This window comes from Cucurbita moschata, unplaced genomic scaffold, assembly GCF_002738365.1.
Source record: "Cucurbita moschata cultivar Rifu unplaced genomic scaffold, Cmos_1.0 Cmo_Scf00044, whole genome shotgun sequence".
NCBI classification, from domain to species: domain Eukaryota; kingdom Viridiplantae; phylum Streptophyta; class Magnoliopsida; order Cucurbitales; family Cucurbitaceae; genus Cucurbita; species Cucurbita moschata.
This window is the reverse complement of record NW_019268560.1, coordinates 387801-401036: the sequence shown is the minus strand read 5'-3', so window position 1 is coordinate 401036 and position 13236 is coordinate 387801. Positions and strand designations below refer to the sequence as shown.

General features: G+C 36.4%; 2 protein-coding genes across 2 annotated transcripts; one reads left to right on the top strand and one right to left on the bottom strand.

The window, feature by feature from the left end:
- Nucleotides 1-675: 675 nt before the first annotated feature.
- On the top strand, nt 676-4488 carry LOC111434331 (ras-related protein RABB1c-like). The gene is made up of 6 exons (XM_023071765.1): nt 676-857; nt 1091-1230; nt 1890-1972; nt 3191-3395; nt 3556-3624; nt 3965-4488. Exons 1-6 carry the CDS (start codon nt 692-694, stop codon nt 4055-4057), a joined length of 756 nt encoding a protein of 251 aa, XP_022927533.1. The 5' UTR covers nt 676-691; the 3' UTR covers nt 4058-4488.
- On the bottom strand, nt 3346-7269 carry LOC111434330 (pentatricopeptide repeat-containing protein At3g24000, mitochondrial). The gene is made up of 2 exons (XM_023071764.1): nt 5046-7269; nt 3346-3418 (listed from the first exon to the last, which is right to left on the bottom strand). Exon 1 carries the CDS (start codon nt 7203-7205, stop codon nt 5190-5192), a length of 2016 nt encoding a protein of 671 aa, XP_022927532.1. The 5' UTR covers nt 7206-7269; the 3' UTR covers nt 3346-3418; nt 5046-5189.
- Nucleotides 7270-13236: the final 5967 nt, after the last annotated feature.

The window sequence follows — 13236 nt, the reverse complement described above, 5'->3', positions numbered from 1 at the left end:
AATGATTTGGATCAAATCATTTGTAACGATTACAAAATGGGTCATATCAATAGTGTTATCAGGATAAGGCACCCAACCTTATTTATATACTAGAGACTCTTTAAGTTATTACTTGAACACGATCTTGTCGTATGTTAATCACATATTGTTCAAAATTACATTAATAACTTTGGATTTTAATAAAATGGATAACAATTAAATTATAAATAAAATAGTATAAATTATTGTTAAAAACTAAATACAAGGCTTTAGGGCATAAATCCCAACCGAGTATACTCGACTTAAGTTCAGCTTAGTTCAATTAGTTGGGCTAGTCTTACCCATAGTATATCCCGAAATCAAGAATCTAGGTTCCCATCATTAATGGCCTATAGTTAGCCTTATCGAGTGAGTACGAGAAGATTCTCTAATTATTATAAGTTTATAAACAAGCTACTTACTCCGTATATTTATTTACTCATTTGTGCTACACATCATATATAATCGAAGAAAAATAGACATTTAATAAATTAATAACCTAAAAAAAGAAAATTATAATGAATTTAAAATGGAGATATTTTAACTTCAACTATTTATAAATTTGATTGGGCCACATTTAATTTAATTAAATTGTTGTAAATGTAAATGTAAATGTAAATGAAATGAAAGAGTTACGGAGGGGGTATTAGAGATCCGTTGGAGAATCAGAGAGATGAGTGTAGAAGGGTCCGAAGATGTAAGTGGTGAACAAAGTTTGTATATTAATAGCAATTGGCAGCTCAATTTTCTCTCGCCGCCGATCTCGTTTTTCTTCTTCATTTCCGGAACCGGAATGTCATACGCCTACCTTTTCAAGTACATCATCATTGGTGATACTGGTACGTGTTGGTATTGATGCTTTTGTCGTTTTCGATCTGATTCCTCAATTGTGTCGCTTTGGTTATGGGTTGGTTTGTGCTTAATCTGTTTCTCTAATTTGATGATGTCAACGCTGCTCTGCTTGGTTTCCCTTTTGATTTGGGACTTGCTGTGTTTAGCTTTGTATTGGATGTTGTTTTCTGTTCGTCGATTGATTGTGAGGTTTGAAACTTAATTGTGCTGTGTTCTCCAGGAGTTGGAAAATCATGTCTTCTTCTCCAGTTTACTGATAAGAGATTTCAGCCTGTTCATGACTTGACTATTGGTGTAGAGTTCGGTGCGAGGATGATCACCATCGACAGCAAGCCAATTAAGTTGCAAATTTGGGATACGGTTAGTTATCTCTCTTTCTTTCTTTCCTTCTTTTTCTGGGAGTTTCTTGTTTCAAATCTTTAGATATTTAACTGTGCCACTTGTCTACTGAATTGAATGAGCTCTGTTCTGGTTTATGGATAGTATTTTACCTTTTCTTGGATCCATTTCAAGGAAAAGAATCTGCAATTATACCAGAGAATAGCGGGTGATCTGCTGCTATAAGCTTAATCTTAGTTCGAGTAAAAGGCGAAAACAATAACTAATAGAACTGGGAAGCTTCCATTCATGCTAAGCTTCCATTCATGCTTACTATGTATAGTCTATACTATTTAGTTTATCATTGTAACATGGCTTTGAATCTGAAAAGTTATCTATAAGTTATGCAACACTTATATATGCTCTTAGCTCAAGTGCTCTGCTTAAACTTAGAGAACATACACATAACATAGTACACTTATTCTATTGCTTAATGATAGTTATTCACTATCTGCTTTGTGTGTAATATGATGATCACTATTGAATCAACGTCATGTATTGTTCATTTCTATTATACATATATACCATAAGATTGGTACAGATGTTCGTTCCTTGTACTCTTTCGATTTAGATTTGTCCTTTTGTTTCTTATTAATTTCATCGAGTTTTTCTGAGTCTGAAGTTTCCCAAAAAAATTGCAGGCTGGTCAAGAATCTTTCAGGTCTATTACAAGGTCCTACTATAGAGGGGCTGCTGGTGCCTTGCTTGTCTATGACATCACCAGGTCTTTTTACCTCTTGGTTCCATTCTAACTTAATACTACTTTTGAGTTTTGATGTAGGGATGTTTCTGTACTTCTGTTATTTGTGTTTGATGTCTTATGCAGCCGTTGGGTAAGACCGTTAGTGTGTTTAACCAAGCTGGTTAAGGTCATTACGTTTAGCAGTTGGAACTAGTCAGTTGGTTCGCTTCAGTTAGCTCTTTATAGTATAAATATTCATTGTTTTGGTTGTATGAAATTCATTCCCCTCAGCTACACCAATTTTCTAGTGAATAAGTAAGGGAGGCTTTTGAAATTCATCCCCCAAATGGGTCAGTATGCGGAACCACTGTTTGAAAGATATTTTAGAAACTTGGAGAGGATACTCCTATTCCTTTTGCAATTCATTATTGTTCTTTTCCTGGGGACCTAATATTCAATCAATTAAACCAGTCATATTGAAGTTGAATTATAATTCATGTTGGGAGTGAGAATTTGTAAAACCCATGATAGACAGCAAGTCACCCAAAAGTATAGTCGTGTAGAAAAAGGGAAAAAGGGAGACTGAGTGATATAAGTACGTGAGGATTGGCAGGCGTGTGCGTTATGATTATGTGGCCATATATTATGGTTAGTTATACTTTTTGTGTATGTTGAAGGCTGCTTATGGCAAAGAGGAGGCTATCTTTTTGCATTTTGCTCAATTGTAGCTCCTTCGGGCATAGTGGAGAGGAGGGGAGCTCTTGAAACTCCCTTGGCATTGCCAAAACAGTTAATAGATAATTTGAGGCCTATCGATCCCTGAGTCACCAGGAAAGCTCACACTTCATGAAAGTAAACAAGACTTGGCCAGAAAGGTTATTGGTTAGTGGGACTGACCATTGTGTTAGAAGGTTGTAGATGTAATCTAAAAGAATTTTGGGTGGACAGCATAAAGTTTAAATGTGAATGCTCGAATTTTCTTGGATTAGTTGTGGTTTATTTTTGTCTTGCATAGTTGTAGGTTTTGTGAGAAGGAAATAACTTGAGCAAGACCGTAGTTGTTAAAATAATGCGGTCAGCCAGGTCTGACAGCAGCCAGCTCTAAACTGTTCCAACTTCATGATGTTTGTCGTGATTCAGCCTTCTAGTTTAACTTGATTGACTGCATAAGCTGAAATGGGGCCTCATCATCATGCCCCTAAATTTCCTGAGTCAATGAGGACATCGAACTTAAGGTTACGTGGCTATCATATTTTTCAGGAGGGAGACTTTTAATCACCTGGCTAGCTGGCTTGAAGATGCAAGACAACATGCTAATGCAAACATGACAATAATGCTTATCGGTAACAAGTGTGATCTTGCACACAGAAGGGCTGTCAGCACTGAGGAAGGGGAGCAGTTTGCAAAGGAACATGGTCTAATTTTCATGGAGGCCTCTGCTAAAACTGCTCAAAATGTTGAGGAGGTGATAGAATAGTCATAAATTGCCTTCCAGAAAGTTCAAAATTAGACACTGTTCATCTCTAAGCTAAGAACATGACATAAAGATATAATATTCATCTTTTTTATATATTGTAAACAGTTCTCCGTCTCACAATCTTCGTGATGATCAACAATTTTTACAGGCATTCATACAAACTGCTGCAACCATATATAAGAAGATCCAGGATGGAGTATTTGATGTATCTAATGAGGTATGAAGCTTGCTTTTTAACTTGCTGCTAAATGTGTACGGAAATGTTTTAGTTTTACCATGGCATTTTCTCTTGCGTCACGGTGATCAAAGTGCATCTGATTAGATTGGGGGTCTTGAATTTACTTTTGACTGTGCTACTTCAAGTGGTGTTTCACCGTTAGTCAAAAGTTATTTAGCTGCTTGAATTGAACAATGTTTGGCCAGTGGCATTTAGCGACTGCTATAAGTGACAGAATTTAGATTCGAGTCTCTAGTCTCTTAGAATTTTGTTGTTACAACGGATGAATAGCGATGAGAATGAATGATGTAAGTGATGCTATGTTCCATCTTATGTGCAGTCATATGGGATAAAAGTTGGATATGGTGGAATCCCAGGGCCATCAGGAGGCAGAGATGGTACTACAGCTCAATCTGGTGGTTGTTGCGGTTAAATCTTGCTGCTCAAAAACTAGTACAAATTGTCCACGTTCTCTTTAAATTCCTTTGTTAATTATGAGTGTCAGAAAACGCCCCCTCACCCTCATAAAAGGGCACCATAATAGGTTATCAGGTGTTTATCTAATGGCCCCAAGGGGTGGCTCCGTTGGCAGGGGCTTGGGGTCTGTTGTTATACCAGCTTAATGATCCAAAACTCAAGCCTTCGGGTGAGCTTAATACCAAAAACCCTTGATGTCGCCCGGATTCTGGCCTTGGGCGGGCATCGGTGCCCTTGGGTATAGAGGAACGAAGTTCTAACTCCCAGTTATCCATAAAGAAGTATTTGTGTAATCATTAGACGTGTTGTGTTTTTGTTAATTATGTCTTGATCATATTTGATTGTAAAGGTAAACTCACATATCAATGCATGTCATTTGTGGCAAAATTGCGTCCTCTTTGATTGTTTAGTATATAATTGGTACCTGAACATCTAAGATACCCAGCAGCAAGATGAACAAACTCATAATATAAGTAAACTCACATATTAACTTCTTTATCTTAAACCATCCAAGTTTAAACTAAAAGTCAAAACATCCCGAAAAGACGTTGCGCAACGTTCTTTTTCATATCAAGGATTGGATTTTCTTAATAATCTCAGTTGGCTCAATCACTGGTAATCTAAAAACAGTACACAATAAGGGACCAGAATATGAATAACTTCCATTTCTTCTTCATAGGGGAACAGATACAAGGCATCATCCAAACTCAAAACAAACTAGAGATTCAAAATCCTTCACCTAATGGCTAAAAGGTCCAATCAAAAGCTATAAAATGAACCAGGCTGTATAAATTCCCCCATACAGTGGTTAAATGCATCTTAATTTATCATCACCAATCGTTTGTTGATATTTTTTGTTTATCTAATCTTTGTTCTACTGTATTCTTGTAGCATCTACCATGAGAAAATCATAAGAATATGAGTTCAAAAATTCTATAACCAACCTTTGGGTCTTGGGCTTCTTGGTAAGTTTGAACTCGAGCCTTCGAAAGGTATATCCGAACATCTCGAATCTTTTATTAGAACACTTCTTGAGGGTAGAAATTGAAAGATCTTAGTAATGAAGAACTTGTACACTGCTAATAGCTCTACCAATAGTCCCTGCAAGAACACAAGCCATCATGGAAGTGATGAAATCTATTGGTATCTCTTACAATGATTTCTCTTCGCAAGACTTTTGAAGCAAACTTGAATGCAGAATGGCAGTCCCCACAGATTCTAATGTTCTTCTTGATCCTAATAGTGAATCCAGGAGGAGTTTTCAATACTGAAAATGCTAATGCTAGCTTCTCACTATGATATTGCAGCTTTACTTCTCTGTCCTGCTGATCCATGAAGAAAAGCACATGGCTTGTGTCTGGTACATACCCAATCTCTTTAATCTTTCCACTTATTTTCTCCCACATCTTCTGGATTTCTTCTCTCATTGGATGTGATTCATCATTTGCCACGAACATATGAACTTCATTCTCAATTTCAACCCAACTGCAGGCAGGTTCTTTCTTAACTCCACTCTCTTTCATCATCTTTCTTACATTAGCTGCATCATTCAATCTACCAGCAGAAGCATAAATATTAGATAACAGTACATGAGGACCTGAGTCATGAGGGTCAAGCTCGAAAATCCGTTCGGCAGCGTAAGCACCCAAATCCATGTTCTTATGCATCCTGCAAGCACCAAGCAAGGCTCCCCAGACAGCTGCGGTAGGTTCGATAGGCATTTCCTTTATGAACTTGTTGGCTTCATCAAGTCGACCTGCTCGACCTAATAGATCAACAACTGTCACATGGTGTGAAACCTGTGGTTCGATCTCGTATTTCTTCATTAGTTCGAAATAATATTGCCCTTCATCTAGAAGCCCTGAATGGCTACAAGCAGTAAGAACAGAGAGGAAAGTAATCTCATTAGGTTGAACTTTGGCCTTTAGCATCTCCTCAAATAGCTGTAAAGCTTCAGCTCCCAATCCATGTTGTGCATATCCAGAAATAATCGAGTTCCACGAAACGACGTCCTGTTTAACCAACCTCTGGAAGACCTTCTTTGCATCCTTGATGCTGCCTGATTTGGCATACATGTCAATGAGAGTGTTTCCAATATAGGCAATCGGTTGTCCCCCAGATTTTATAACATGGGCATGAACCCATTTGCCTTGCTCGAAAGATCCAGAGCTAGCACAAGCAGTAAAAACACTAGAATATGTAAAATGCGTAGGTTCGAAATTCTGCCTTAGCATCTGCCTAAAAAGTTTCATCACATGCTCCCCTTCACCCTTCCGAGCATGACCAGCAATCAGAGCATTCCACGACACCACGTTTTTCGCAGCCAACCCGTTAAAGATCGCTTCGGCTTCTTGCATATGCCCCCACCTAGCATACATATCAAGCAATGAACTTCCCACATGAACATTCATATCAAAGCCATATTTGAGAGAAAACGCATGAAGTTGCCTGCCATGGTCATCACTAGGGCTAGCTCCAGAAGCCTTCAACAAGCTAGACAAAGTGAACTCATTGGGTTGGAAGCCCTGGTGGAACATCTGAGGGAACAAACCAAGAGCTTCAAACGCTCGCCCACTCTGAGAATAGCCACTAATCAACACGGTCCAACTAACCATGTCTCTTGTAGGCATTTTATCAAACAGGTTGTGTGCCTCCTCAAGACTACCACATTTGGCGTACATATTTAAGATAGAATTCTGAATAACAAGATCATTCTCAAACGTAGAGCCCTGGATGTGGGAGTGGATGACTCTGCCCAGCTTGAGTTTGCGCAAGAGAGTACACTTGTTCAGCATTTTACTGTAAAGCGTTCGTTCGGGCTCCAATTTACCATGATTTATGAGGTCCAGAACATAGAGCCCAGTGGAATTAGTGGAAGTTTCAGAAGAAGACATGTGGGTCTTGCGAAGAAGGTCTTCGTCTTGAAGGACACCGGTAAAAGGGACGGCGGCAGCGGCGGCCGAATCCGACTCCGTGAAGGAACAAGGAGGCGGACCTGTGCCGTAGTTTGCGGCGGAGAAGAACCATTTGAATGGTTTGAGTTTAGGAAGATCAGAAAGCACTAAATTCTTGAGAGAAGAAGAAGAAATTGGTGCAATTTTCATAATCAGGAAACTGTAAGAAGTGCAAATCTTCTCACCATAACTGTAACGAAACAACACAATGTCCCTTTCTATGAATTATTGAAAAATAAATAATAAAAAATATATTTACAAAATTAAATTAAATAAAATACCACATAGTATTATATAATTGTTTTTGAAACAAATATATATATTTTTTAAAATAAAAAATATGAACCAATTCAACTTAAATAAATTCATAATTTAAATTAACCTTTAAAAAAAAAATTGTATCTTTTTAGATTATATCTTAAACCTCTTTGAATTTTATATATAATAGATAATATTAATTTTAAATAATTTGATAAACTTGATAATTCACATTAAAAATCAATCTACCCTTAAGTAAATTAAAGTTAACCTAATTTATCTAAACAGTAGAAAAAACATTATTTCAAAATACTTAATAAGAGAAAAATATATGTCAAGATACTCTACCATCTCAATCATTGATTTAGAATCGAGAGTTTATATTTACTTACAAAAGAAAAATAAAAACAATGTAATTAAAGAATTTAACACAAATTCATTATATATATAAATCACCGAGATTTATAGATTACTCTATCTAGTGCCTGAGCATAATTCGTAGTTGTTTCTCTTTACTATTAGATGAGAAGCACATTCTACAAGATTCAACAAATTTTACGTCTTTGAGTCAATCAAACTTCAACATATTTTAATAAAAGGAAATGTCGATGAAAAGATTAATTTATGGGTTGTAGCCCATGAATATATTTTTGTGACATGAATAGATTTTTGTGTTCTCCCTCACCTACAACGTCATTACCAACGACGATAAGGGTAAGAAAGATTCAAACAATGACCTTGTTAAAAGAGGTCGTGACCATGATAGTTTTATCGACATCGATGGGGGGAGTTTGAGTTCGGCTAAAATGCGGGCGAGAAGATGGACAAGAACATGATGGACAAAGTGACTGCCGTGAATACAATAAACTTGTAACAACTACAAAAAAAAACAAAATTGTACGTGTATATGTGTGAAATGTTTATGAAATGACATGGTTGTGGTATGTATGTAATATGATATGATATGTTAATATTATGACACGTATTATAATATGATGTGCTGAGAATATGATTTATGTTATGATGTGACACGTGTGGCAATATAATACAAGTTTTGATAGACTTTATGATATGATACGTGCATAATATGATCTGATATGTTGAAGGACATGTTATGTGTATGATATGACATAATACAACGTATGATATGAATGATACGGTATTCAACGTCGATACATGTCTTAAAGGCTATGTTGTAAATTGATATTGATAAGATAAGGAATCAATACAAGGGGAATAAGATTCGGATTACCTTGTTGATCGAATATCTCAAGACAAGAACATTGTTTGAGATTCGAATCACTCCACAAGCAAGATCGATCATGTCTAGCTTGAATGATTCTTGTTGATCAAATATCTTAAGGCAAGAACACTTGCTTGAGATTCGAATCACTCCACAAGCAAGATTGATCATGTCGAGCTTGAATGATTCTACATGCAACCTAAACTACATAGAGTTGCAAAGAAACTTAGCCATTGGCTAAAGAAAAGCACAAATGCTTCTTTTGATATATCTTCTAAGTCTTATTACAAATACAACATAGATGGCTTTATATAGCCTCAAAATGAAACTAAAAGGCATTCCAAAAGTTGTAACATTCACACTTTATGGCCATAATTAGCCATTATGTAAATGTAACCGAAATTAAATAAAAAGTCTTAAAACACAATAACTCTAAATTATAACTCACCCAAAATTTACAACAATCAAACTTTATTCTTCTTAAATGTAGCATGAATTAAAACATCTTTTGATAATTTTGACAACCTTTTCTTCACATCTTCATTGAAGCACATTGTATGATTGATGTCTCTTGGTTCATATCATTCTCCACTTCTTCAAGAGAATTCGTCCTCGAATCTATTTGTGAAACTTTGCTGCAAAAAATAAGTTATGGAAATACAAAGGACCTCACAACACTCTCTCACGTGTATACACTCAAGGAATTTTAGGCCACTCTGTTTGCACTCATTTACACAAATGAAGCTCTCATTCTCACCTCTCAAAATTTTAAATAGAGCAAAGATTGAATTTTGAACTTTGGGTCGATTAAAAACTAAAAAGATGAAAATAAATAAAAATTAAATTGAGAAGAAACGCAAAGGAAACATATATCCGATCTTGAGCCTGAAGCTCTGATACCAAATGATAAGATAAGGAATCAATACAAGGGGAATAAGATTCGGATTACCTTGTTGATCGAATATCTCAAGACAAGAACATTGTTTGAGATTCGAATCACTCCACAAGCAAGATCGATCATGTCTAGCTTGAATGATTCTTGTTGATCAAATATCTTAAGGCAAGAACACTTGCTTGAGATTCGAATCACTCCACAAGCAGGATTGATCATGTCGAGTTTGAATGATTCTACATGCAATCTAAACTACATAGAATTGCAAAGAAACTTAGTCATCGGCTAAAGAAAAGCACAAATGCTTCTTTATTATATTTTCCAAGTCTGCCTTACAAATACAATATACATGACTTTATATAGCCTCAAAATGAAACTAAAAGACATTCCAAAAGTTGTAACATTCACACTTTATGGTCATAATTAGCCATTATGTAAATGTAACCGAAATTAAATAAAATGTCTTAAAATACAATAACTCTAAATTATAACTCACCCAAAATTTACAACAATCAAACTTTATTCTTCTTAAATGTAGCATGAATTAAAACATCTTTTGATAATTTTGACAACCTTTTCTTCACATCTTCATTGAAGCACATTGTATGATTGATGTCTCTTGGTTCATATCATTCTCCACTTCTTCAAGAGAATTCGTCCTCGAATCTATTTGTGAAACTTTTTCTTTTGAAGTATTAAAAGCAAGTTCTTGATCTTTTTCCCATATAAAGGATACATTTTTCTTAACAAGTTCATTCAATGGTGAAGCAATTGTACTAAAATTCTTAATGAACCTACCGTAGAAACTTGCAAGATCATGAAAACTTCTTACCTCACTTACATTTTTAGGTGTAGGCCACTCTTTTATAGCCTTCACTTTCTCCTCATCAACCTCAACACCATTAGATGAAAGTACAAACCCAAGAAAGTTGACTTTTTCCATGCAAAACCTACATTTCTTTAAATTTACATATAGACATTCATTTCTTAAAGTAGTCAAAACATTGCGTACATGGGTTATATGATCATCTAAAGATTTAGAGTAAATAAGGATGTCATCAAAATAAACAACCACAAACTTACCTAAGTATTCTCGTAAGACATGGTTCATTAGTCTCATGAATGTACTCGGTGCATTAGTTAATCCAAAAGGCATAACCAACCATTCATAAAGACCATACTTGGTTTTAAAAGCTGTTTTCCACTCATCCCCAATATGCATGCGAATTTGATGATAACCCGATTTTAAATCAATCTTAGTAAAAAGACTACATCCATGCAATTCATCAAGCATATCATCTAATCTGGGAATTGGATGCCTATACTTTATAGTTATCTTGTTTATAGCCCTACAATCAACACACATACGCCAAGAACCATCTTTCTTAGGTACAAGAATAACTGGAACAGAACAAGGACTCAAACTTTCACGTACATACCCTTTAGCAAGAAGTTCACTTACTTGCCTTTGTATCTCTTCAGCCTCCTTTGGATTAGTCCTATAAGCTGGTTGGTTTGGAATGGGCGCGCCAGGAATGAAGTCAATCTTGTGTTCAATCCCTCTGAGCGGTGGCAAACTACTAGGCATCTCCTCGGAAAATAAATCTTCAAACTCTTGCAAAAGCACAAAAAAATCACTAGGCAAAGAAGAGTTAAGCATGTTAGTAAAGTAACAAGACCCCTTGCACATAAGTACAAGAATAGTCTGATTAGAGAGCAAAACATTCCTAGCCTCACTTGATCTAACATACAAGCTTACTGATTTGGCTTTTCTCTCTTTTTTTTCTCTAGGCTGAGTGTTACTCTCTTGCTTTTCACTCAAGCTCTTTTTTTCACTTAATTCTTTTTCAATCTATGCTTTTGCATCAGCCTCTTGCCTTTTCTTTTCAAGTTTGCAATGATCAATAAATACATCTTTTGGAGACAATGGGATAAGAGTAGTTTTTCTACCGTTGTGAGTAAAAGAGTATCGATTTGCATACCCATCATACATTACCCGACGATCAAATTGCCATGGCCTCCCAAGTAGTAAATCTCCAACATGCATAGATACAACATCACATAAAACATCATCAACATATTTTCCAATAGTAAATGAAACAAGAGTTTGTTGAGTTACTCGTACTTCCCCACAATCATTCAACCATTGAAGCTTGTAGGGTCTTGGATGTGGTTGTGTCTTTAAATTAAGTCTTTTGACCAGAATGGAACTCACAACATTGGTGCAACTACCACTACCAATGACAACACTACAAGGTACAGATTGAACAAGACAACGAGTTTGAAACAAGTTCTCTCTTTGGTCTAGGTCGTCCTCCTTAATGTGGGTGTTTAGAGCTCGTCGAGTAACCAACGATATATGTGTAGGGTCCTCTTCACTAAACTCCTCACTCTCATCAGTTTCCTCATTTATGTCGTCATGTGCCTCGTCATCCGTAACAATTTCTCCCTCCTTGATGGTCATAATTCTTGCATTTGGGCAATCTCTACTATAGTGTCCTACCCCTTGACATCTCCAACACTTCAAATCCCTATTTCGAACATTAGACTTTTCTACTTTTTCTTTCCCTGTTCTAGAACTCTCCCCTTTCTCAAATTTAGCTTGAGGCTTCTCATTAATCTCTTGATTTCTATGCTTATAATCAATGTTCTTACTATCCTTTTTCCATGTAGAAGTAGAATTGGGAAAAGTTTTAGAAGAATACCGTTGAGACCTTCGTTGGATTTGCCTCTCGATCTTAATTGCAATGTGCAACAACTCCTCAATATTAGAATAAGGCTGTAAATCAGTCTTGTCTGCAATCTCTGTGTTTAACCCATTAAGAAACCGCGCCATGAGAGCCTCCATGTCCTCATCGAGTTCAAGTCGATCCATCAATGTATCCATCTCCTTGTAATAATCCTCCACAGATTTGCGTCCTTGTTTCAATGCTTGAAGCTTTTGCGCCATGTCCCGTTGAAAATATTGTGGAACAAAACGCTTCCTCATGGACTCTTTGAACTCGACCCATGAATCAATTGGTGCTTCAAGATTTCTTCTCCTACTTGACATCAATTTATCCCACCAAATTTGAGCATATTGTTTGAATTGAGCAATGCACAACAGTACCTTCTTTTCATCACTAAAATTATGACAGTTGAACACCGACTCCACCGTTTTCTCCCATTGAAGGTACTCCTCTGGATCGGTTTTGCCATAAAACTTGAAAAGTTTTAATTTGATGCTCCCCACGTTACGATCAATTCTATCATCATAAGGAACTCGTTGTTGTAAATTATGATACCTTCTTCCATGTTCTCTCCCTTGCATCAAGCCATGACCAACCACATGTGGATTATCCTCGTGGTGATCAAAATTGTCGCCCTCATATGTATCGGTCGAGGGCGTAGGTTGTGGAATCCTCTGTCGAGCTTGATTTTGAATCTCCATTCGTCCTATTTGATCAGTCAACTCTTCTATTCCTCGAATTAGTCTTTCCATGGTTCGTTGTTGTGCTTCTCTCAATCGTGCATCAGTAATGTTAGTATTGTCGTCTTGATTTTCCATGCTACAAAAGAAAGGTAAAAGAAAAAAAAAAGGACCTCACATGCACTCCCTCACGTGTATTCACTCGTAAATGTAGTTCACTCGTGTTTAACTCTCAACACTCGAAGCAATGTGTCACTCCCTTACAAACTCACCCTCACAATTGAGCACACACAAATCACACTCCAAAAAGACAAATTGGGATGTGAGACAAGCTATGTTATAGAGCTAAGTGCAATTCAAAGTGAATAGACAGCACACT

Bases quoted from the DNA above. Each gene is read 5' to 3' on its own strand.
- LOC111434331 (XM_023071765.1), top strand. From the start codon at position 692: ATGAGTGTAGAAGGGTCCGAAGATGTAAGTGGTGAACAAAGTTTGTAT. The intron at 1,973-3,190 runs GTCTTTTTACCT...CATATTTTTCAG, and splicing joins CTTGTCTATGACATCACCAG to GAGGGAGACTTTTAATCACC. The intron at 3,625-3,964 runs GTATGAAGCTTG...TCTTATGTGCAG, and splicing joins TATTTGATGTATCTAATGAG to TCATATGGGATAAAAGTTGG.
- LOC111434330 (XM_023071764.1), bottom strand. From the start codon at position 7,205: ATGAAAATTGCACCAATTTCTTCTTCTTCTCTCAAGAATTTAGTGCTT.